Here is a 21,264-nt window from a genome sequence, read left to right on the forward strand (position 1 = left end):
GCTCTGGGCAGCTCCTCGCAGCCGTGCCGGGAGGCAGCAGGAATTTTCCAGCAGGACTCCAGGAGTTGGCCCAGATGTTTATTTCAAATTGGCCAACAACCGCGCCCCCCCCCCCCCCCCCGAGCCGATCCCACCCCCCCCGGGGTCCCGGCAGGCGGTGGGAAGAGCTCGGGAAAGGACAGGATTGAGCCCAGTGCCCAGCCCCGGGCACCAAACCACGACCCTTTACCAGCGCAGACCCCCAAATCCTCTTCCCAAAATCTGGCAGCGCAGGGAACGACGTGGCCGAAGCCATCCCACACTTGTTGTCTCATTCCATTTCCTAAAAGATGATTAAAGATGATTTTTGCCTTTTTTTTTTTTTTTAGGTTTTTTGTTTTTTGTTTAAACTCTCCCCGCACCCGCTGCCTCCCTCCCTTTCCAGGATCGGAGCTTCCCGGGGGCCAGGGAAGCTGCAGACAAAGCTGGGAAGGAGGAAGGGGGGAGTGCAGATGGCAGCTCCCCCTCCCCACGACACCGTTTGTCTGAGCCCACGGGGGACCCCAGGCCCCGGCGGATTTTCCCCTTGATCCGCTCACAAGATGCTCGTTCACGGGAGGCTCTAATTAGGGAGAATTAGTGGGAGCTGTTTGCACAGCACCAGTTGCGCTCTGAGCAAACAGGATTTTACTGGGATGCTGGGCGGTTCGGACTGAAATTTATCCTTGGGAGCTGGGGGGATGCTTCGGGGACGGAGGGGAGGGAGGGGGATGCTTCGAGGAGGGGGGGGAGAGGGATGCTTCGGGGAGGGAGGGGGGGAGGATGCTTCGGGGAGGGGATGCTTTTCAAGGAGCCACCTCCCGGCCCCCCTCCTGCTTCCACTGTCCCCCCAGAAAGGGACACCCCCCCCCCCCCCCATTTCAGCTGCTCATCGCGGTGGGGGTTGGAAATCCCACCCTGCCACATCCACAGGGAACATTCAACACAATTTTGCCGAGCGGGATGCCCGGGGAATTTATTTTAGCTGCAGGTGAATGAGCCCCCCCAAAAGCTCTCTTCCCCCCCTCTACGCCACAGCGACCCCCCCCCCCCACATCAACTCCCAACACCTCAGGTGAATAAAACAAACTTTTAATAATGTACAGCAGAAATCGACAGCCTCGGTTTATATTAAACAAAAGATTTCCTATATTACATTGTATTTACATTTGCATACTGAAGAGGTAAAGTGTCTAAGTGGCTATTTTACAGTCCGTTTCTAATCAAATAGACAAACCCAAACAAATAAAAAAGGGGCAGGCAAGTACCGAGAGATCCGTTCTGAAGCCAGCGTACCCCCAACGGACCCCCCCCCCCAAAGAATCACAAGCTCTCCACCTCCGCCTCTCCCCGAGTACCTGATCTCCCCTCGATCCCGTCAGGATTTCTCATCCCCAACTGCCTGTAGCGTTGCGTTTCCCCGCAGCGATTCCCTAGGTTTGCTACCGGTCAGCTAAGTAAGCACTGCACCTCCCTGGCACGTGTTTGCGTGAAAAGTGCTGTATAAATGCTACATAATCAGCGTTCCCGTCTCAAATCCTCGCTTTTCATCACCTCGCGATGGCATCTCTCTACAAACAAGGTTCCTCCTGCCATCCCGCTCGTAGGGGATACCCTCGTTGTCCTGCCCTCACCCCTTTCTACCGTTAATCCGGCCTGAAACCGCTCCGCTGTTTGGTTTAGCGCTGAGGCAGATGCATGTGTGGCTACAGTTGGAGGGGTGGGGGGAGTCAGTGCGAGTTACGTAGCTGATTTAGTGTCCTGGAGAAGCAGCCCGCGCGGTTAACGGGGACGGGAGACTCGTACTGGGGAACGAGAGGCGGCGGCAGACGGACCTACAGCCGCGAGGGGCTTCCCTACGGCAGTTTCCATCGCTAAAACCTTCCTCCCCCAACCCAGCGGGCCGGGCCACGGTGAGGGTCCCGTCAGCGCAGCCACCAAGCGCCCACCACCTCGGTTTCTGAACGCAGGAGGGTTTGGGGAAGGGATGGACGGTACCGGAGACGCAGGGTAACCCCTGGCTGAGACACGGCGTCAGGAGGAACGGGCGAGGGAAGGGAAGCGGTACATTCACCCAGCGACCACTCCACGCTGCTCCGTGAACCAGCCCCGAGCCCGCCGGCCCTCCCGCGACCGCTCAGCTCCACGGGAGGATGCAAAAACGGCTTCAGACACGATACAAAAACCCCCACTCCTCACTTTACACCAAGTCACAGACAAGAGAGGGAGTCTGGGGGAAGACGGACACACGGACAGATACACAGACAGCAAGAAGAGTGTTTTTTTTTTTTAAAAAAAAATAAAATAGGTTAACCCCGGTGGCCGGAGCAGAGATGAAACCTCACCTTACAGAGCAGGCGCAAAGTTTGAGTAGAAACAGTTCCAGTGTAAATCGAGCTGTGTGCATTTGGGGTTTTTTTTTTCTTTTTTTTTTTCCTTTTTTTTTTGCAGTGATTTCTTTACAAACAGGTCAAGAGGTAATAATTATAGATTGTTTTTCTTCTCTTATAAAGAATTAACAACATTAAAAAAAGTTAAAATCCAGACCCTCCCATAAAATAATAATAATAATAATAATAATAAAAAAATAATAATCAAAACCACTCCAGTTAAAAGTTATGGCTTCAGAGTTCTATACCGTAGATCCTGACCTAACCACCAAACAACCGGCACTTCCCAGACTGCCTTCAACGCCGCGATCAGCGCCACAGGCTCAACCCTTCGCTAATTCCATTTCTGCTCGGCTCAGCTGTAAGACAACACTCAAAACCCAACTCTACTTCGCCCCGATCCGGCATTTCACCAAAAGAAAAGTCATGCAAGTTCCCCCCCCACCCCACAAGTTATACACAGCCACTTCCAGATGATGAGCTATTTATATATGTATATTCAAAAAAATGGACATCGATTTCCAAACCCACACCCCGGCGTGAGAGCCTGCCAAGCGCCGAGCGCCTCTCGGAGGGTGCAGAGCGCACCCAGCCCCCCCCCCCCCCCCAGGAGTCTGCCCCACGCTGCTGAGCGTGCCTGGATGGGGGATTTGGGAACTGCATTCCTACGAGAATGGTCTTCCTGCGTTTTCCCTGTGGTCTGGTCTCCTTCCAGCCGGGCGCAGTGCCTGCTCTCTGACACCGTCTCGGCTCCCTGGCATCTCTCCCCCTCCCCAGGTCCCTCTTTCTACCCTACCAAGAATTACAAACCCCAGGGGCTCAAGAAAAAAAAAACACAAAACAAACAACCCAACAAAAAAATAACCAACAAAAAACCCCAACCACCTGGATTCCAGGAGTGAAGTTAAATCCTCATTTGTTTTGTCTTAAAAAAAAAAAAAAAAAGGAAGGGGTGGCAGTGAGGCAACCTGACGGGAAGCTCCTGCAGCCGGCGTTGGGACGGCGAGGCCGCAGCACCCATCGGCGAGCGAAGGATCTGGTTTTAAGCAGCCTGTCCAAGCTAGACAATGCTCACTACTCGACAAAGGAGAGCACCAGCGCGCACAGCTCAAAAAAAACAGACACTCTAGATTTGCACATGCACAGAAAGCACGAACAGAGATGAGCCACCCTACGGGCAGACACCGCACGTCTACGGAAGGAGATGAACAGGCACAGGGGACACGCGCACCTCGCGCATGCATACACCATTGCGCACACTGACAGCCAGTCAGATTTCTGGTTTTGACTTAGAATTATTTTGTTTTCTTTTCAAGCTTAAGAAAAAAAAAAAAAAGAAAAAGAGGAGGGAAACGGTTTCATGAAGCTGATAAACTGTTCAGGCTCAGCCTCTCGGAAGGGAGCACCATTTGTTTTGCAAATGCTTTTTCTGCATAAACGTGCCAGTCCCTGGAAAAAAATAAATCCTCAGAGTACGGCAAGAAAAACCTTCCCTTTCCCTTCCCACTCCCAGCACCTAGCACCCCGGCCTCAACCACTGCCAACGGGTGCACCGCGCGCACTGAACTTTACAGGGATTTCTGTTAAAGAAACAAAGAGTTACGATCATGGCTGAGATCCCTCAGGTTAAGTCCCTCTCAAGTCTTCACGCTGTCAGGAGGTGATCATATAAGGTTTCTGATTGTTTCATACCCAAGCAGGGAAGAGAGCAATTCCATAGGCTCCGTCACCCCACCGAGCAGCCTGTAGGTCACGCTGTCTGGTTGGTAGCAGTAGATTGGGCAGAAACACGAGGTAGGCCTCCGTCACACGTCTACTCTAGCATGGCAGCTTTTGTGCAGTTTCCTCCTGCTGGGGGGGCTCAGAGCCTAGATTTTCACATCTTCCTGGACACTGAGCTGTGAGAGGGTTTTCTTAATGCGGAGGGCAGTGAGTCGAGCCGCTCCGTTGGCGTACCAGCACTCTCGCATCATCTTACCCATCACCCGTAGCGCCTAGGCGAGAAAAAAAGGCAGACGTCAGCGCTCTGCTCTCCTCTCCCCCGACCCCAAGCTGGTCTGCCAGGCTGCTGCCACACCTCCTAAAATCAGAGCTCAAGTCGCAGCACTTCCTCCTTACTCACCTTCTCCCGAGGGAAGGGGATGTGGAGATGAAAGCAGACCTTACCTCGTAGCTTTGCCACCAGTTTGGGATATTAGGCCGTAATTTCTGATCACACACGACCTTCCGCATCTCTTCAATCGAGGGATCAGAGGGTACCAGGTCGTAGTAGGGAAGCTGATACTCCTCATGGATACCTGAAAGGCAAAGGGGAAATGCAATTCCTGGGAATTGCGCTGAAGACCGACTGATACCGGCTCAGACTACATGACTCACTGCAAAGATGCGTCAACACTTTGCAGTTATTTAGAACAGAAATGAAGAATCTGGGATTTGAGTTTCCAAGAAAAAAAAATTAAATAAATAAAAAATCGGGGAAATAAAATGCAGCTGCCCAAACTGGAAGAGAGGCAGCTGCAACCGACACCTCCCAGCACACAGGCAGGGTCGCTGAGCCGAAGGCAGCAGGATCGTCACACGCACGGCGGTGCCGTGCTCCTGCCTGCAGCTGGATGTGCCGAGCCACTCGCTCACACCGATTCGGGGGAAGAAAGTCACCCACCAAACCCATCCCAAGGAACATCGGCCACCAGGCAAAGCAATAACCCCCACGGGTCGGTCTTAACAGCAGTTGTGGGTCACCTCGGTTGACACCCTCGGTAGCCACACACATAGCTGTACCCCCCCACCTCGTAGCTCCATTCTCCAGGGCTCTTCACACCCCACCAACACCTGACCAACAGAAACGCCGAGGCTAGGAAATCCGGGAGCAGGCCAAGCCGGCGGCATGGGCACACAATATTACCTCCTGCGTTGCACCTTCGAGCAATCTCCCAGTAGACCAAGCCCAAGGCATAGATATCAGCACATTTAAATGAATCAAAATGCTTCATGTTAATGGTTTCATCCAAGACTTCAGGGGCCATGTACCTGCAGGACAGAAAGGGAACAGCATGTTAATTTTGAGCAGGGATTCTCTGCAAGACAGCAAACGGCAAGTTTTCCCACGCAGCACTTCCCAGCAGACAAAACTCCGCTCTGCACGGCCTTAATCAGAACAGAACTGGGCCCTGTGGTCTAACAGAGCGAAAAAAATAACTCAGAAAAGAATACCAAGTTGGGAAAGAGGTAAAAACAGCCAAAAGCACACCAGGCTCCAGACAGCAGGCCCTAAAAAGCTTCCGAGAACGCCAAGCTTGTGGTCAAGTATTGTACGAGCTCCCTGGTGCCAAGTTTACGTAGCTGGCCTACACCCTTCAGCTTGATGGCGCCTGGAGATGAAGGTACCGAGATACCTTCACCATCAATTTGGGCACAATGCTGACACTCTGAGACATTTAGAAATGCTTAAGAGAGAATTTTCACCAGCACTCAACCAGCAGCTCAGGTATTTGCTAGTCACACTCTCGTGCCTCCCGCCGTTCTCCTACCGTTTGGTTCCGACCCTCTGATTTGGTGCAATATCAATTGTATCCGTAACGGAATCATGCCGGACGGCCAGTCCGAGGTCAGCGATGGCACACGTGCCGTTCTTCTTCACCAAGATGTTCTTAGATTTCAAGTCTCTGTGAGCAATCCCAGGCTTTCCTAACAGAGCAAAATAAAAAGTAGCGAGGGTCAAGGTCTGGTGAAATCTCTTCCTCAAACCGGCGCAGAGGCGGTACCGGATTTCAAGGCGTCGGTTAAACTCTCAGTGTTGCAACACATTTTCCTGTTTGGATGCACTGAAAAATAGAGCAGTGCTGACAGCCTGTGGTAGGCAAAGGCTCTACTCAGGCTTCCAAGGCACTGCTAATGCAGTAGCACGCGGAGGCCTCAAGAGGGATAGAAACTCCATCGTCCCAGGCATCAGAACACGCCGCTGTGGATGCGAGGAGTTCATAATTCTGCCAACATCCCACTCAAGTAGCACCAGTTTTAGGACGGGGATGTGAAATGCTGCTATAACTCCCAGGAGCCAGCGCAAGGCTAACCCACTTTGCAGCCAGCCGAAGCCAACGGTCTATTTCTGCTCAATACTGACCAGATGAATCCGGGCTGACTCAGCCCCCCTCTCCTCAGTTCTGCTTTATCCTCCCCTCAAACATTCCCAGCACCTTTTTAAACTTTGCTCTTACCCTGAGTACCCACAATCTCCATGTGCAGATGGGCCAGTCCGCTAGCAGCCGACAGGGCAAGCTTGATCATCCCCTCGATAGTCACGGTGTATCGATTCAGGTAGTCAAAGAGAGAACCGTGCTCGTGGTAGTCGGAGACGAGCCACAGCTGAGTCCACGTTCCGTTATCTGCAGCAGGAAAGAGACTGTGCTCAGATACAACCCCAGGGTGCAGCCATCGAGCCAGCATTTTGTACCTTATCTTTTTTGATAAAGAGGAGAGCTGCTGGGTAAGGCTGCAGCTCAGCAGGCAACCTGGGGGCAAGTAAGGTAAAGAACTTCCAAGGCAAAACACGAGTCTGTGAGGTACAGCTAAAGCACCGCCGCACCTCTTGGCGATTTTACCATCTTTTGGTGAGACACATTCGCAGATGTAGCTACTTGAAAAGTGGCTGACAGTTTCTTTTAACCATTTAATGGTAAAACCAAGTGATGAAATGCCAGCTCCCAGGAGCAGACTGCACACGCTGGTGAAGTCTCTGCTCTCAGGACCGAGGCACTTCTTACCTTTGTTATCCGCAGCAATAAATCCCAGGATGTTCTCATGTCGCAGCATCACGGTTTGATATATTTCTGCTTCCCTAAACCAGGAACGCTCCTCCCGTGAAGAGAAGATTTTACGGCGACGTCACCTCCACGCCACCTGCCACGCCACACTTCCCCGAACGCCCTTTACCAATGATCTCCTGAAGGACAATCGTTCGAGCCACAGTCCGTTGGACAAAAAGTGGCAAACCTACGCACAAGAAATTGAGAGGGATGAAGACTTGTTGCAGCAAAAGAAACTCCTGAAAGCCCAGAGTCTGACACAGAGCATCATCAAACCTAGACAGCTCTACAACCAGCAGCCTAAGCAAGCCCCAAACCGGCAAGGGGTGGTAGCTCCTGCATGGGACGCATCATTTGGCTGCATCTGCGTTATCGCTTTGAAGTGGCTCGCAAACCGCCAGCGATTAGGCTCAGAGCAGTTGAGGTACTTCTGCTCCACGATCAAAGGAACCTGAGGCTGAACATGAGAAGAATGGAAGTCATGGAAGACAGGCTCCGCTAAAAAGGAGTAAACCCCCAGAACTTCTCTTAAGAAAGGAGGCCCAACGCAGCTGCCACCTCTGATGTAAACCACAGAGCTCACCGGCTGAGAGTGTGTACAGAAAAGATCCCCAAACATTTTATATATAGCAGATGTGGTGCTAAAGGTTTATTCCCTGGTCAAATATCAGGTTGTTATACTCTCTGCCTCTGTGGATTATCCTACAGATCCCCATCTGCTGCAAATTTTTTTTTTTTTTTTAAACCTAACCGCTTTCATACTTCAAAGTCATGAATAAAATGACAACTTCCCAATCTATTCTGGGGACAATTTCTTTTAAGTGCTACAGGATTTCTTCTAAGTGCTACAGGAGCGAATGCTGTACATCGTCCACTTTGAGGATTCTTTGGGATGAAATGGGCTGGGCAAATGCAGGATTTGCATTTGCAAATGTACTACAATTTTTTTTTTTTTTTTTTTTTACAGTGCAAAAGCACTGTAAATTTTCAGCTGCTGGGATCTTTCCTGTTTTCCTGCCAGCTTTGATGCAGGTGACATCCTGCATCCTCCTCTGAAAGCCAACAACTCACCGGTTAGCAGTTAATGTCTCTTTCCAACCCAAACCCAGTTCCAAGGCTAAATTTGAAATAGATGCAGCCGTTGGGAGTTATCCTCTTGCAGAAAAGGAGGAAAGCTACATAGATTAAGGAGGGAAGCTACATAAGACTATTTTTTTACACATCAGCAGTTAAGGAGTTGAAGTATTCCTCTAGAGCCTGACACAGGGCCGTGGCTACAGTGTTTACTGCAGGACTGAATTTAAAACATGCCCTCCACATTACTCATGACACGGCAACCTGAACAGGCTGACGAGGCAAGAGCCTCACAGCCACACAAAGCTGCAGCAATCAGGAGCCCAGAACAGACTCCTACTCCTTTACAACTACGAGTTCTCATTCGTCATTTCCAGTCATCTCTTAATACCTGAGCCAGAGCCAGAGGTGGAGAGATCGTAGACTAGATCTTGCAAGGTCTTATCCTTCGAAAGGCACATTTCACAAGAGGGGTCTTCCATGTCCAGCCGCTGACGATTGTGATAGACTCGTTGGTGGTGATGAAACACAAAGACTACTATGATCATGACAACAAACACAAGGAAGACGGGTCCGGCAATCACCGCCACTAGCTCCACAGGACCCCAGCTTGACGGGGGCTCGTTATCTTTCAGGTGCCCTTGAGAGGAAAGGAAGGAGAAAACCAGACACTTTTAGAAAACTCTCACTCCTTCATAAGCGTTCTTTAAGGACTTTCTTCTTGTGTTTTAATTATTCTCTCAGAGCCTGGACAATTTTAGCTTGCTGTTCCAGGATGGTAGAGGACACATCGAATGACAGTGTTAACGTGGGACTTACCAAGTCATCGGGCAGGCAAACTACAGCTAAACCCCTCCAAAAAAGACGGTGCTTCAGCGGGATTTCAGGGATTATTGGCACTTGCTATTTAAAAGAGGACAGGAGCCTGCTCTGGGCTGAATTTGCTCAAACAGCCTGCGTTTCACCTTGCACTTGAACTCTCCAAGTAAGAGGAAAACACCACCAGTCAGTAAGGACTCATTTCTCCCCCTTTCTCCTTCGCCCTGTAACCACCAGTGAAGACTCTTGCCTGAAGACAATTTTTTGAGAACAGATAAGACTTCCCCGCTGTCGCCTTCATCCGACCCACTGAATAACAGCCCCGAATGGAGAGTTAACGAGGTATGAGGAAGTAGTGCATGGCCCTCTCTGTCCCAGGAATTAGAGAAAGCAGCAGGACGTTTCCCACCACCCTCACTCAAGGCAGGGCTGCTTCCTCTTCTCGTATTCAGAATCTGGGCACCCCTCCACCCCACACGCTTTACTCTGAAGCTGCTGCAACGTTCCTGTACTCGTGGCTCATCACTGAAAAGGTCTGCAGCCTTAGAAGGAGGAAAGCAACTCTATCTGATAAAAGGCAGGCTACAGCCACCGTTCAGCACCAGAAAAAGGGATCTAGGCTGTGCCCGGGGAACACCGCACTGTCCTCAGGCCCCTGCAGACACAGAGCAACATGCAGCAAAAACTCGTATTTAACTGTAAATGGACATTGCTGCTGCTGCTGCTTCCAGGAGCCTGTGCGGATACAGCAGCGGGGCTGACAAGGCGAGAGAAACCTCGTAAATCCCCAAACTTTGGAACTTCGCCTGCCCTGAAGTACAACCCCATCATCAGTGACATTTTGTCAGCCACAGGGGAGTTCGAGCAACTTCACATTTTAATTTGAAGTAGTTTGTTATTATTTCCACTTTACAGATCAAGGAAATAAACCCAGTGCTCAAGTTCACAGAGCAACCTAAGGGAAGAAGTGAAAACAGGGCCGAGAACTCCTTATTCCCAATCCCAAACAGACAGCCTGCCTCCTCCCCACTTCAAACAGACCATTTATTTAGCTTCTACTCACCACTGGGAACCATTAAATCATTTTGTTGCAAAAATATCAGTAGCAGCAGTGAGTATTACGCAGATCTTCTGAACTCAGACAATAGAAGGGTTTCCCAGCAGGAATCAATTTTGCTTCAGGAATGCAGGTCCGCACGTGGTGTTTAACACCATCCAGGTTGAAGACCGAGACCATGCACGCACCGTCCGTTTCACACGTGGAGTTTGCTTGTTTGCAGTCGGAGCACAAACATGTCAAAGCTGCAGAAATCAGAACAAGACCATGTCCTTAAAACCCACCGGAGAACAAATGCTTGAATGTGAGAAAATGTTCTGCTTTAAAATCTCCCACTTCAGAGGGAACAGGCCGTTGTTAGGCTCAGGAAGAACCTGCTTTAGGAACAGAACAAGTCATGCTCTGTATGTCAGACCCACAAGAACCCAATTCAAACACAAAATACAATGTGGAAGAAGCAGAGAATCCCTTCCAGAAGGTGACTCTCCAGACAGCCCTTTTTTCTGCCCCTGTTGCAACCACTAACAGCGACGACCCAAGTCATCCCTGCAAAACTAGGCTAGATTTTCCCGAGATCTGCTCCCAACCCAGCCTAGGCTCAGAACTCAAATGGAAAACAACAATTACTCCAACTGACAGACTTGATTTCACCCGAACCCGCTGTCCAGGCTTCCTCAGCTACACCAAAACCGAGCTGCCCATTCCGGGTCAGCGAGGGACGACCACCCCAGCTCACAGAAGACAACAAGCAGCTGGCAGATGCCAAAACAAAACCAATTCAAACTGACTCTACGCAAGCCAAGCGTGCTACACCCAACTAGATCAGTCACTTATTTAGTAACTGCTTTCCTGATCCGAGACACTACCACCTTGGGTCAAATAAATTCCTGGCTTTTTGCCTGCTCCCCACGAAGATTATTTGGGTAAAGAGCGAAGGAGAAACTCCAAGGCAGATTCCCACATTTTTTTCCGCCTCCCAGCTGTCACTGTGCTTTTCTCAAGCTGCCTGAAAAACTGTAAGCAAATCCCCAGGCATCGCCATCCTTGGGAACAAAGAGCGAACACAACAATGTCAAGAAAAAGGGTGGGGCTTGTTTAGCAGCACACAGTATTTTCTTCAGCTTTCATCAGATCTTTCAGCCTCCCCGGAGGGATTCAGCAACATGTACTTACCCGCTGCAGAAATGGTCTTTCAGGTAAGAGAGAGTCTGAAGAAGTGTTTTCAAAGATACAAGAGCCACTGTTAACTCTCCCCAGTCCGATAGCCAAATCCTCTATGTTGGCTTATAACCTCTCGGTCTAAAAACAGGCACCAAAATCGGCACCAACGCCTGGGGGGGTGTGCGGGAGCCACCTCCCCGTGCGGCAAGCGAAAGGCTGAGCCCTCAGTCATCCCACCTCTGGCAATCGGCAGATTTAAGGAGCATCAGCATTCCAAGGATATTCATGGCACAGGAAGAGAGAGCCTCTTGCACCCAGCCAGCATGCGGTCCGCAGCGGAGAGCTACCTCGAACCTCATGAAAAATAAGCAGGTCCTGATCAACTTCAGGGTTCCTTTAGGAGGAAGACACCCATTATCCCTTATCACCAGGGTCCTAGGTAAATCAGCAAGGCTAATTGCATTAATATTCATTCTTTCTGGATGCTGCCCTCTTCATTTCCTTGCTGTTGTGAGCTGCTTCACAGCTCCAAGGTGGGCTGCAGTATTTCAGACAGGCTAAACGCAGATGCTGGTGAGTTTTAAACCAACAGATTCGGCAGAAGCAGTGAAAAGCCAGTAAAAACCCAGAAGAGCTGTTAAGTGAGACGTCTTTAAAAAGCATCACGAGCAGATGTAGCTTATTACTACGTGCTTAGCACAGGCCAAGGAAAAGGGACATGGACTAGAAAACGGACAGGGAACACCACGAGACTGGACTGTATCGAGAAGGGTTGGAGACCACCGCACCTAAGGATTATGCAGCTTTTAAGGGGAAACTTTATAGCAAAAGGAAAAAAGCAAACCCACTAATATTCAACGTGACAAACAGCTCTGAGGACAGTGTTTTCCAGTGGTCAGCAGAGCACAGGAAAGACAACTCTTCCGAAAAATACACACACTTGGGGGAACAAAGGTTGGTTATAATGGAGATTTTATGAAAACACGAGATAGGAAAGAGCAGCCAGGGCACATTCCTACCTTCAAGTATACTTAAAAGGAAATAGTCTTTTAAAGCATCTCCTTTATTCCTTTATCAAAAACTCAAGGTACAAATTAAAAACATTTAAACCACACGCATTTCACCGTGTAGGCTCTTTCAATTTGATTAGATACAGCAGAACTGAACTTTGTTCCTGTTAGACTCACTTCTAAGGTCTCGAACCCAAGATTTAAGCTACGGCAGTTTGGCTTTCCAGAAGCTCAGAAATAAACAAAACACTTCAATGCACTAATAAAACTGGTTTCGTAAACTTCTCATTGAAGTATCTGGCTTGAAACGAAGCATCCCTTTGACAAGGAAAGTAGAGGAGCTGGTTGTATCTGCTCACTTTCATTTGCAGAATTAAAAAAAAAAAAAAAAAAAGCAATCAGTTTACCTGCAAGGTATAATACTAGAGCCCCAGCGCACAGGGACAGAGTAAGATCCTTATCTGTTCTGCAGAAAGCAGAAGTTTCCTGCTAAGGAGGGGTTTGCCCCACAGAGTTCGGCCTCATTTCACCTTGTGGTGCTGTGGGCAGATGCTCCTCCCTTTTGAGTCAACTGCTCTTTTTTCATTTCTTCTTTATTCTTTTTTAAATTCTGATGTTTGCACCTCAAAAAGCCCTATGATAAGGAAAGCGGTGGGAACAAAGAAAACGAAGCCTTCAGCACATCGCATACCCCTCTCGTCTTTCACAAGATCCTCTAAAAGGGGCTTTCCTGATATTCCATAACCCCCAAGCTGCAGGCAGGCACTCTCAAATTTTAGGAAAGACTGTCTGATCCCCGGGTAGAAGCTGAAGTCTGGCTTCAGCCTCCCTCACGCATCCAGAAGTTGACTCCATCTATATTTTTATTATGAAAAAGCCTAGGATATCAAAAAGTCTGCCGTGGCTACAGCCCTATTCTCCCTAAGCATCACCTACCTACCGCCGGCTGCCAGCTCCCACAGGCACCGGCTGTGCCAGGGAGGAAAGGCCTGTCTGCACCGGGGCTCGCCGGGAACCCAGGAGCTTCCGGCAGCGAGGAGAATTACAGGGCAACCTGCGTGGGGCCAGCATTTCAAGTTGGATTAACCAGAAGGGAAATTTTTTCTCCTATCAGTAAAACCAGAAGCCAGGAAAAAACCTCAAGCGTTGTCTCCCCTTGGGTGGGGGTCAGAAAAAGTGAGACGGGTACACAGAGCCCCCCCCTGTCACACATCTCTGGGGCGCTCCTGGGAGCAGCCGGGGACGCCTGGGCAAAACCAAAGGAGACAGGAGTGAATAAAAGCATTTTTCATGCCAATAGCATGCTTTTTATTTGGGAAGAAAAGCTCCTATTGAGCAAAACATATAATCTACTTAAAAAAAAAAACAACACAAAAAACGAAACTGACTGGGCTGAAGAAAATAGATGGGGCAAAGGAAAACAAAAGAGCAGTTCACAGAGCCAGGGCGGTGAGTTGCGAGAGGGTGAGTTCCCCTCTCGCAGAACGCCTGGGGATGAATCTGCATGAAAGGTGCTACAGAAGTTGGCAGCAGAGACTGCTCTATCTGCTCAGCACACTCTTTCTGACATTCTGCTCAGAGACAAACCCAACCCTTTCAAGAAGCTGTTTAAACAAGCCTAACATTAAGCTGCAGATCCTCCGACGAAAGCTTTGTTCTCACTCAAAGAGATGGATCAGGTTGGTATTTCTACTGAAGCAAACCCTCACTGCGATTTCATCCAAGGCACAGCGCAGGCGGTCGTGACATCAATCGCAGAAGCAAGCCAGCCCGGTGCCCGGTCCTCCCCGCTCTTCCTAAAAACTGGAGCAGTCAGGCGGCGCTGCCAAAGACAAACTCTCCTTGAGGCTCAACTAACGCAAGCCAGGGCTTGGCTGCCGGGCCAGGTACTCCTTCAGGTGACCACCCCGAGCCCAGGAGTCACTTCTGCTCCCCGTGAGGTCCCCAGCGAGGTTCACGGCTTACAGGTGGCAGCGGGATTGCTCCCAGCAGGAACCCGGGGCACGGAGGTATTAGTATCCCTTTGCGATACAGCGTAACTACAGTGGAGAGGAAAACCAGAGAAGGCCCTCTTGCAAACTGAAGCAACATATATTTACAAAGTGAATCCAAACAAACAGGTAGGGGGCCATGGATTAGAGCTCTAGACTCCAGGGAGACTAAAATATTAAGCTCTGACAGCCAAAGAACATTTCCTTCCCCCCCCCCCCCCAGCAACTCTGAGCTCATTTTGCACATATTTATTCTCACACAGGATTGCACGTGTCAAGATGTCTCTGCAGCTACAGGGGAAAGTTTCACAGCAAAAATCTAATGTAATGGTGTCAACCACCTTTTGGAATACATTTTCCAAAAATCTCCTGAAGCTGTGCTATGCAAGATGACATTTTCTCAGGACTAAACGCTACCTGATCAAGATGTATTAAGATAATCAACCTGAAGATGATCATTGGTAAAATTGCCAATACCCACCCACGTATTTACCAGATAAACAGATTTTTGCAGAGATTATAAGCTGCTGTTCTTTTTCAACAGTTTGAATCGAGGCTGGAAGAACAATGATTCCCCTGACTTCTGAGCTTTTATAAGGCTCTGGAACAGGAGCTGCAATTTATTATGTCTCTGTACAGCACCTAACTTAATGAGACCCAATCTAGTAGCGATGTTTTAATGCTGCAGCAGCATGATGTTAGCAAGAGAAATGGAAAACAATTGGGTTTGTACCTCTGCTGTTTCTTTAGATGCTATAATGAAGAGGGACGTGTGTAAACATGCTTGGAAGAAAGAAATACCTTTCAGTGTTTCACTATACGCTGTGCCGAAATAAAGAATAACCTTTATCACAGAGTGCTCTGCCCAAGAGCAGGTTAGGAATAAAATCCGTTCCCCCGCGGCAAGGGAGCAGAGGTCCGTTCCAGGAGTCCCTTTGTGCTCCTCGTGCAAGCATACCACCCCAAGAACACTGCTTCAAGAGAACCACCAGGGCTTAGTTTTCAAAAGGCAGGAAGGAGGACACTCAAAGCCATCTGATGAAGACTTCAGAAACAAAAGATTTACCTCCCATTATATTCACTACAATTTTTCTGCTGTCTGGTGTCAATAACTGGGATTTCCCCATCCCCATCTAGGATATGCCCGAGTCCAAAATGCCCTCCTTGTACGGCACACTGGTATCGCTCCAAGCCCCAGAGTCAGCTCATCTACACCCACCACCTCCACCATCGAGTGCGAGGCCAGCTCTGGATGCTCACACTGCCCCCGTTTCCTTACAAAGGAGCTGAAGAAATTAGCACAGATTTGTCCTTCTGTAGATACAGTACCACCACCTCAAATATCTTTCCTACATCTCGCTGCCCCATCAACTTCTCCTCCTACTTTCAGATCTCAACATCTCTTTTGCTCCTTGCTGGTGCTTATGAAATCTACTGACCCACTGCTGCTAAAAGAAACAGAGTTAAAATTAGCTGCAAAGTACTATGAAAAAAAACACTTTCACGCATGTCATCCAGAAACTCAAAATTATACTAGGATATTTAAAGTTGGAAACGAGAGTCTCAGCTTTTTCAAGCTGGCTGCAGTTCCCTGGCACAGGTTGAACCTGACATGAACACATCATGGCTGCCTAGAAAACATATACTAAATGGAAAAAGAAAAAAAAAAGGCAGGAAGAACATGCCCTCACCTTTAAAGTGAAGAGCTTTCCCTGCATCCACTCAACTCAACACAAAAGGAGAGCTTCTTAATGAATTTTAAATAAGTGTATTGACAGGACTCTCATCATTAATAGGTTAATTAGAAGAAGCTTTGACATTTCTGTTGCTCTTCAACTCAGAAAACAAACCTACGGCTCCAAACTCCCTCTCCAGGCTCTGGTCTGGCACCTATTTTGTGTTTTAACTTGTTAGGAAACCAGTTTAGGAGCCACCCATACCACACCAGTCCCGGGGAAGAAAGTCTTGCAAACCAGCCACATGGCAAGGCAGATGCACAGGTCATCATTACTGATGGTTTTCAGGACTTAAAACCGATGCTGTGTATTCTCAGGCAATTGGCACACGCTTTTTCAGAGTTGAAATAACAAGTTGTTTAATGTGCAGTCTATATTCTGACACCCAACGGTCCACAGGTTACTTCCAAGAAGCCCACAGAAAGCAGTAAGCGTTAAAAAAGCAAGGCTTTGGTGTGCTGGGAAGCCTGCTTTTCTGCTGAAAAAAAAGGAAATACGGGTCCACAATCAAAGAAAAGAAAGGCTGGCATGCCAGTGGCTTAAATAACGAGGACAAAAGAGCGCTCCCATCCCATATGAACGCTCACACACAACGGTCTGATTCTACCAGCTCAGCACCAGCCAGCGTTTCACCCCTGCAATACCACGGCAGCTTTCTCCCTCAAGACGAGCAATTCCTTCTTGGTCTGCTCAGATAACCGCGCTGGCTGTGCGGTGGAGAGCATATTTCCACTGGTCAACACCCAGTGAACTTTGCTTGCTGTTAAGAGAATTGACGTTTTACTTCACTCCTTTCGCAATAGCGATTTCCGGAGCATCCACTACTGGCAGCGGACGGCGGTACCCAGGGAAAAAAAAATCCAAGCTGTCTGGCCAAGGAGCTGGAGGAGTTCAAGAATGCTTGTTGGACACTGTTTTTAATTTCCAGTTAGAGAAGTCTTTCTTGGAAAGTTGTAAGATCTAAACTTATGGACCACGCGGAGTTTTGCCTGATTTAACCGGGTAAATATTTTAAGCAGGTGTTAATAATAAAATCTGCTGGCGCAAGATTGCTCCCCACGGTATTCTTTTCCTTTATTTCAAGCACGCAAACACAGCCTACCTATAACCACCCCATAACCATTGCTGCAGAGGCACCTTTTATTTATTTTTTTTTTAAAGGAAGGAGCATGTGGGGGGGTGTTTTCTACTCTGTTTACCCATGCACACAGAGGTTCCCAGCTCCCAAGCACTGCAGAAATGAGGATGTTTTTCCAACCTACCCTGAAATAAGCAGCTATTAAGATCTCTTGTATAAAGCACAATAGTTAAGGGCAGCCCTCGCTGGATGAGGAGGCAAACCGAACGTGCATCATGGCTGCTCTAAGCAGCAACCAATTTGCAGGGTTCGAATCCCTGCCACCCTGCACCCAGCTCCACAAACGCAGCTCCCTCGTGTCCCTGAAGCCAGGCTGAGCTCACACCTTTTACCGGACAGCACGAACAAAACCGTACGGCGCGTACTGAGCGGAAACAATAGCCAGCCATACAGAGCCCAATATCAAAGGCACTAAGAGTCGGCTGAGTTTCCAGGAGATACGCACAGTCAATTGGCCATTTCCTGTTTATTTATTGTTATTTTTTTTTAATCAACACCAGCTGCATATAAAATGTGAAGCGAAAGTCTGAGAGCAGACATGCGACGAGTCTCATTTGGTCCTGCTTTGCCATTTATCACAGAAAAGCTGAAACATCTTCCAAAAGCTGCATTTTACTTTAGGTTTAAAACAAAGCAGAGCCACTCTCCCCTAAAGCACATTTCTATTGCCAGATTCAACAGGACTCGTAAATACACCCCTAACCTACTGCCCTAGTGGGGTTTAAAGCCATTTTCTGCAGCTAACAAGTCCGGATCTGCACGTGCGAAGTTATGTATTACCAACCGACTGTCGGAAGGTAATAACACGGACGGTGAGAGGATTGGGGAGGAGAGAAAATATTTCAGTGTGGTTCCTGTTGGAACAGGTACCTGCGTTACACAAGCAGCAATTGCCCCCGATAGCCACAGAGAGATGGACTGTGTTGGTGAAGCCTCACACACCGGAGAGGCCACTGCCACCAGTTTGTCCTCTGTCCCTGCCAGCTGATGCTCAGAGATGATTTGGGCTCGTCCACCTCTGGGGAAAAGGGTCAAAGTCTTCAAAATCACGGAGCCGGTACCCCTCACCCAGAAGCAGCAGCGGTTGCACCCCGCCAGGTAAAGCAAAAGCATCGCCACGGAACAAACAACCGAAACAATGAGTTTTCCCTCCCTCCAAACAAATATTTACAGTTGCCACAATCCAGAAGCACAGGGTTTTAGAAAGGTTTCTATTCCAAAAAAATTACCCGCAGATTCCAAGAGGGCGTAGATGAAGCACAAGCTGATCGCTGGTGCGGAGAGAGGGGGGCTGCCCAAGCCCCCCCTGAGCTGGGTTAACAGAGGGATGGGAAAAAGCCACAAACTCCAGAGGTTTGAGGGAGGCTCAGCCACAACGTGATGGCACTTCCCACCCCGGGGCTGAGCCACACACCCAGCTCCTGCCCCCCCCAAACCCACCGCCAGGGACCCGCACCCCCAGCCCCCCAACACACAGAACCCGCCCCCCCCCCCCCCCGTTCTTCCTCACCATGGGGAAAAAAACCCATCAATTGTAGGGTTTTTTTCGTGATTTCCTGAAGACGGGCTGGAAGGTTCCCAGTTTTCTTCCCAGCCAAAGCCTGGAGCATCCCCCGGCACCGCACGACTCCCCCGCACCCCAATGGCTGCAACCCCCCCAGACACACTGCGGAAAGCATGCCCCTCCCCAACCCCCCCCCCCCCCCCCCCAAACCTCAAGGGTCCCCTCCACACCACAAACCCCGGCAAACGCCCCCTGCGAGCCAACCCCCCCCCCCCCCCAGGATCGACCCCCACCAACACAGCGGGGACTCAGCTCTTTGCTGAAGTCCTTAATGGCTCCTGAGACCCCCCCCCTCCGCTATGGGACCCCCGGTCCTTCTCCCCCCCCTGAAACACCCGCCTCTGCCCCATCCCCCCTCCCCCCGCCGGCAGCCCCCCCCTCCCCCCGCCTCAGGGCCCTCCCCACAGCCTCAGTGGCACCTTCAGGCCCCCAATCCCCCCTCATCCCCTTCCTCCCCCTCCCCCCCCCGACCCCCACTAAAAGCTCCCCCCCGCCCCCTCAGCTGCCCCACAGCCCCCCCGGCCGGCCTCACCCCCAGGCCCGGCCTCGCCCCCGGTGCCCCCCCCGCTTCCCACAGCCCCCCGCACCGCCTCGCCCCTCGGTTCTCCTCACAGATCCCCGTTTCCCCTCACGATTCCCCCCCCCCCGCCCCGGCTCCCCTCAGCACCCCCTGGTTCGCCTCACGACGCCGGGCGGGGGCGGGGCGGCGCGCCGCCATGTTGTGCCCGGTTCGGGCCGGGCCCGGGGGCCGCCACTCACCGCGGGCCCCGCCGAGCACGCCGGTCAGGAGCAGGGCGAGCAGGGGAACGGCGGCGGCGGCGGCGGGCGGCGGCGGCGGGCGGCGGGCGCGGGGGGGCGGCGGCGGGGCGGCCATGGCGAGCGCCGCGGCCTCGGTGCCGAGCGGCCGGCAGCGCCTGCGGGAGGGGCGAGCGCCGGCGCGCGGCTGGGGGCGGGGCCAGCCTTAAAGGGGACGGCCCGCGCCGCGCGTCTTAAAGGGGAGGGTCCGCCAGGCGCCGGCCGGCCGACACGGAACTGGCGTGTTGGGGGCGGGCAGCGTGCAAGCGTGCGTGTGCAAGCAAGCGTGCGTGTGCAAGCAAGCGTGCGTGTGCAAGCAAGCGTGCGTGTGCAAGCAAGCGTGCGTGTGCGCGCATGATTTGCATGTGCGTGCATGATTTGTGTGTGCATGCATGATTTGCGTGTGCATGCATGCGTGCTGTGTGCACGCGTGGTTTGTGTGTGTATGCATGATTTGTGTGTGCAAGCATGCATGCGTGCTGTGTGCATGCGCAGTTTGTGTGTGCAAGCGTGCATGCATGTTTTGTGTGTGCATGCATGTTTTGTGTGTGCAAGCATGCATGCGTGCTGTGTGCATGCGTGGTTTATGCGTGCATGCATGATTTGTGCATGCATGATTTGTGCGTGGAAGCATGTATGCATGCTGCATGCATGCGTGGTTTGTGTGTGCATGCATGCGTAGTTTGTGTGTGCAGGCAAGGTTTATGTGTGCAAACGTGCATGCGTGATTTGTGTGTGCAAGCATGCATGTGTGCTGTGTGTGATTGGGGTGTGCGAGCATGCATGCATGCTGTGTGCACACGTTGTTTGTGTGTGCAAGTGTGTAGGCAAGGTTCGTGTGTGCAGGTAAGGTTTATGTGTGCAAACATGCATGTGTGATTTATGTGTGCAAGCATGCATGCGTGCTGTGTGCATGCACAGTTTGTGCAAATGTGCAGGCAAGGTTTGTGTGTGCAGGCATGCATGCATGCTGTGTGCGTGTATGGTTTGTGTGTGGGGTGTGCGAGCATGCATGCGTGCTCTGTGCACACGTGGTTTATGCAAGCATGCATGTGTGGTTTGTGTGTGCAGGCAAGGTTTGTCTGCGCAAGTGTGCATGCGTGGTTTGTGCAAGCATGCATGCTGTGTGCATGTGTGATTTGTGTGTGCATGCTGTGTGCATGTGTGATTTGTGTGTGCAAGCATGCATGTATGTATGACTTCCACATGCATGCCTTTGTGTGTGCATGTGTGATTTGTGTGTGCATGCATGATTTATGTGTGCAAGCATGTGTGCGTGCTGTGTGCATGCATGATTTGTGTGTGCACGCATGATTCGGGTGTGCAAGCATGCATGTGTGATTTCCATATGCATGTATGATTTGTGTGTGCATGCATGGTTTGTGCAAGCATGCATAATTTGTGCATGCACATGTGATTTGTGTGAGCATGTGTGATTTGTGCATGCAAGCATGCATGCAGGGGTGTGTGGATATGCAGGGCTGTGCACCACTGGGAGGGTGTGTGCAGCATGCATGCATGGGGGGACATGCAGCATGTGTGTGCAGCGTGCTGTCCCGCTGCGTGTTGTGTGCAGGATGTGTGCAAAGCATGTCCTTGGCGTGGTGGGAGTGTGTAATGTGCAGCGTTTGTGCTGCTGGTGCAAGCAGGGTGCTGCGAGCCACTGGCCTGGAGAGCTGGGGCGTGGTAGGGGCTGAGCACCCCAG

At 50.7% G+C, this 21,264-nt stretch overlaps 1 protein-coding gene across 1 annotated transcript; it reads right to left on the reverse strand.

Moving 5' to 3' along the window:
• Window positions 1-1,094: 1,094 nt before the first annotated feature.
• ACVR1B (activin A receptor type 1B) lies at window positions 1,095-19,634 on the reverse strand. Its single transcript, XM_037411750.1, is given in 12 exon segments — window positions 1,095-4,402; window positions 4,575-4,705; window positions 5,314-5,438; window positions 5,939-6,095; window positions 6,626-6,793; window positions 7,172-7,285; window positions 7,288-7,332; window positions 7,335-7,400; window positions 8,679-8,927; window positions 10,170-10,190; window positions 10,193-10,408; window positions 19,523-19,634. Coding segments are annotated over 11 exon segments (1,353 nt in total). The 5' UTR covers window positions 10,344-10,408; window positions 19,523-19,634; the 3' UTR covers window positions 1,095-4,276.
• Between the last annotated feature and the right edge of the window lie 1,630 nt (window positions 19,635-21,264).

This window comes from Falco rusticolus, chromosome 19, assembly GCF_015220075.1.
Source record: "Falco rusticolus isolate bFalRus1 chromosome 19, bFalRus1.pri, whole genome shotgun sequence".
NCBI lineage: Eukaryota > Metazoa > Chordata > Aves > Falconiformes > Falconidae > Falco > Falco rusticolus.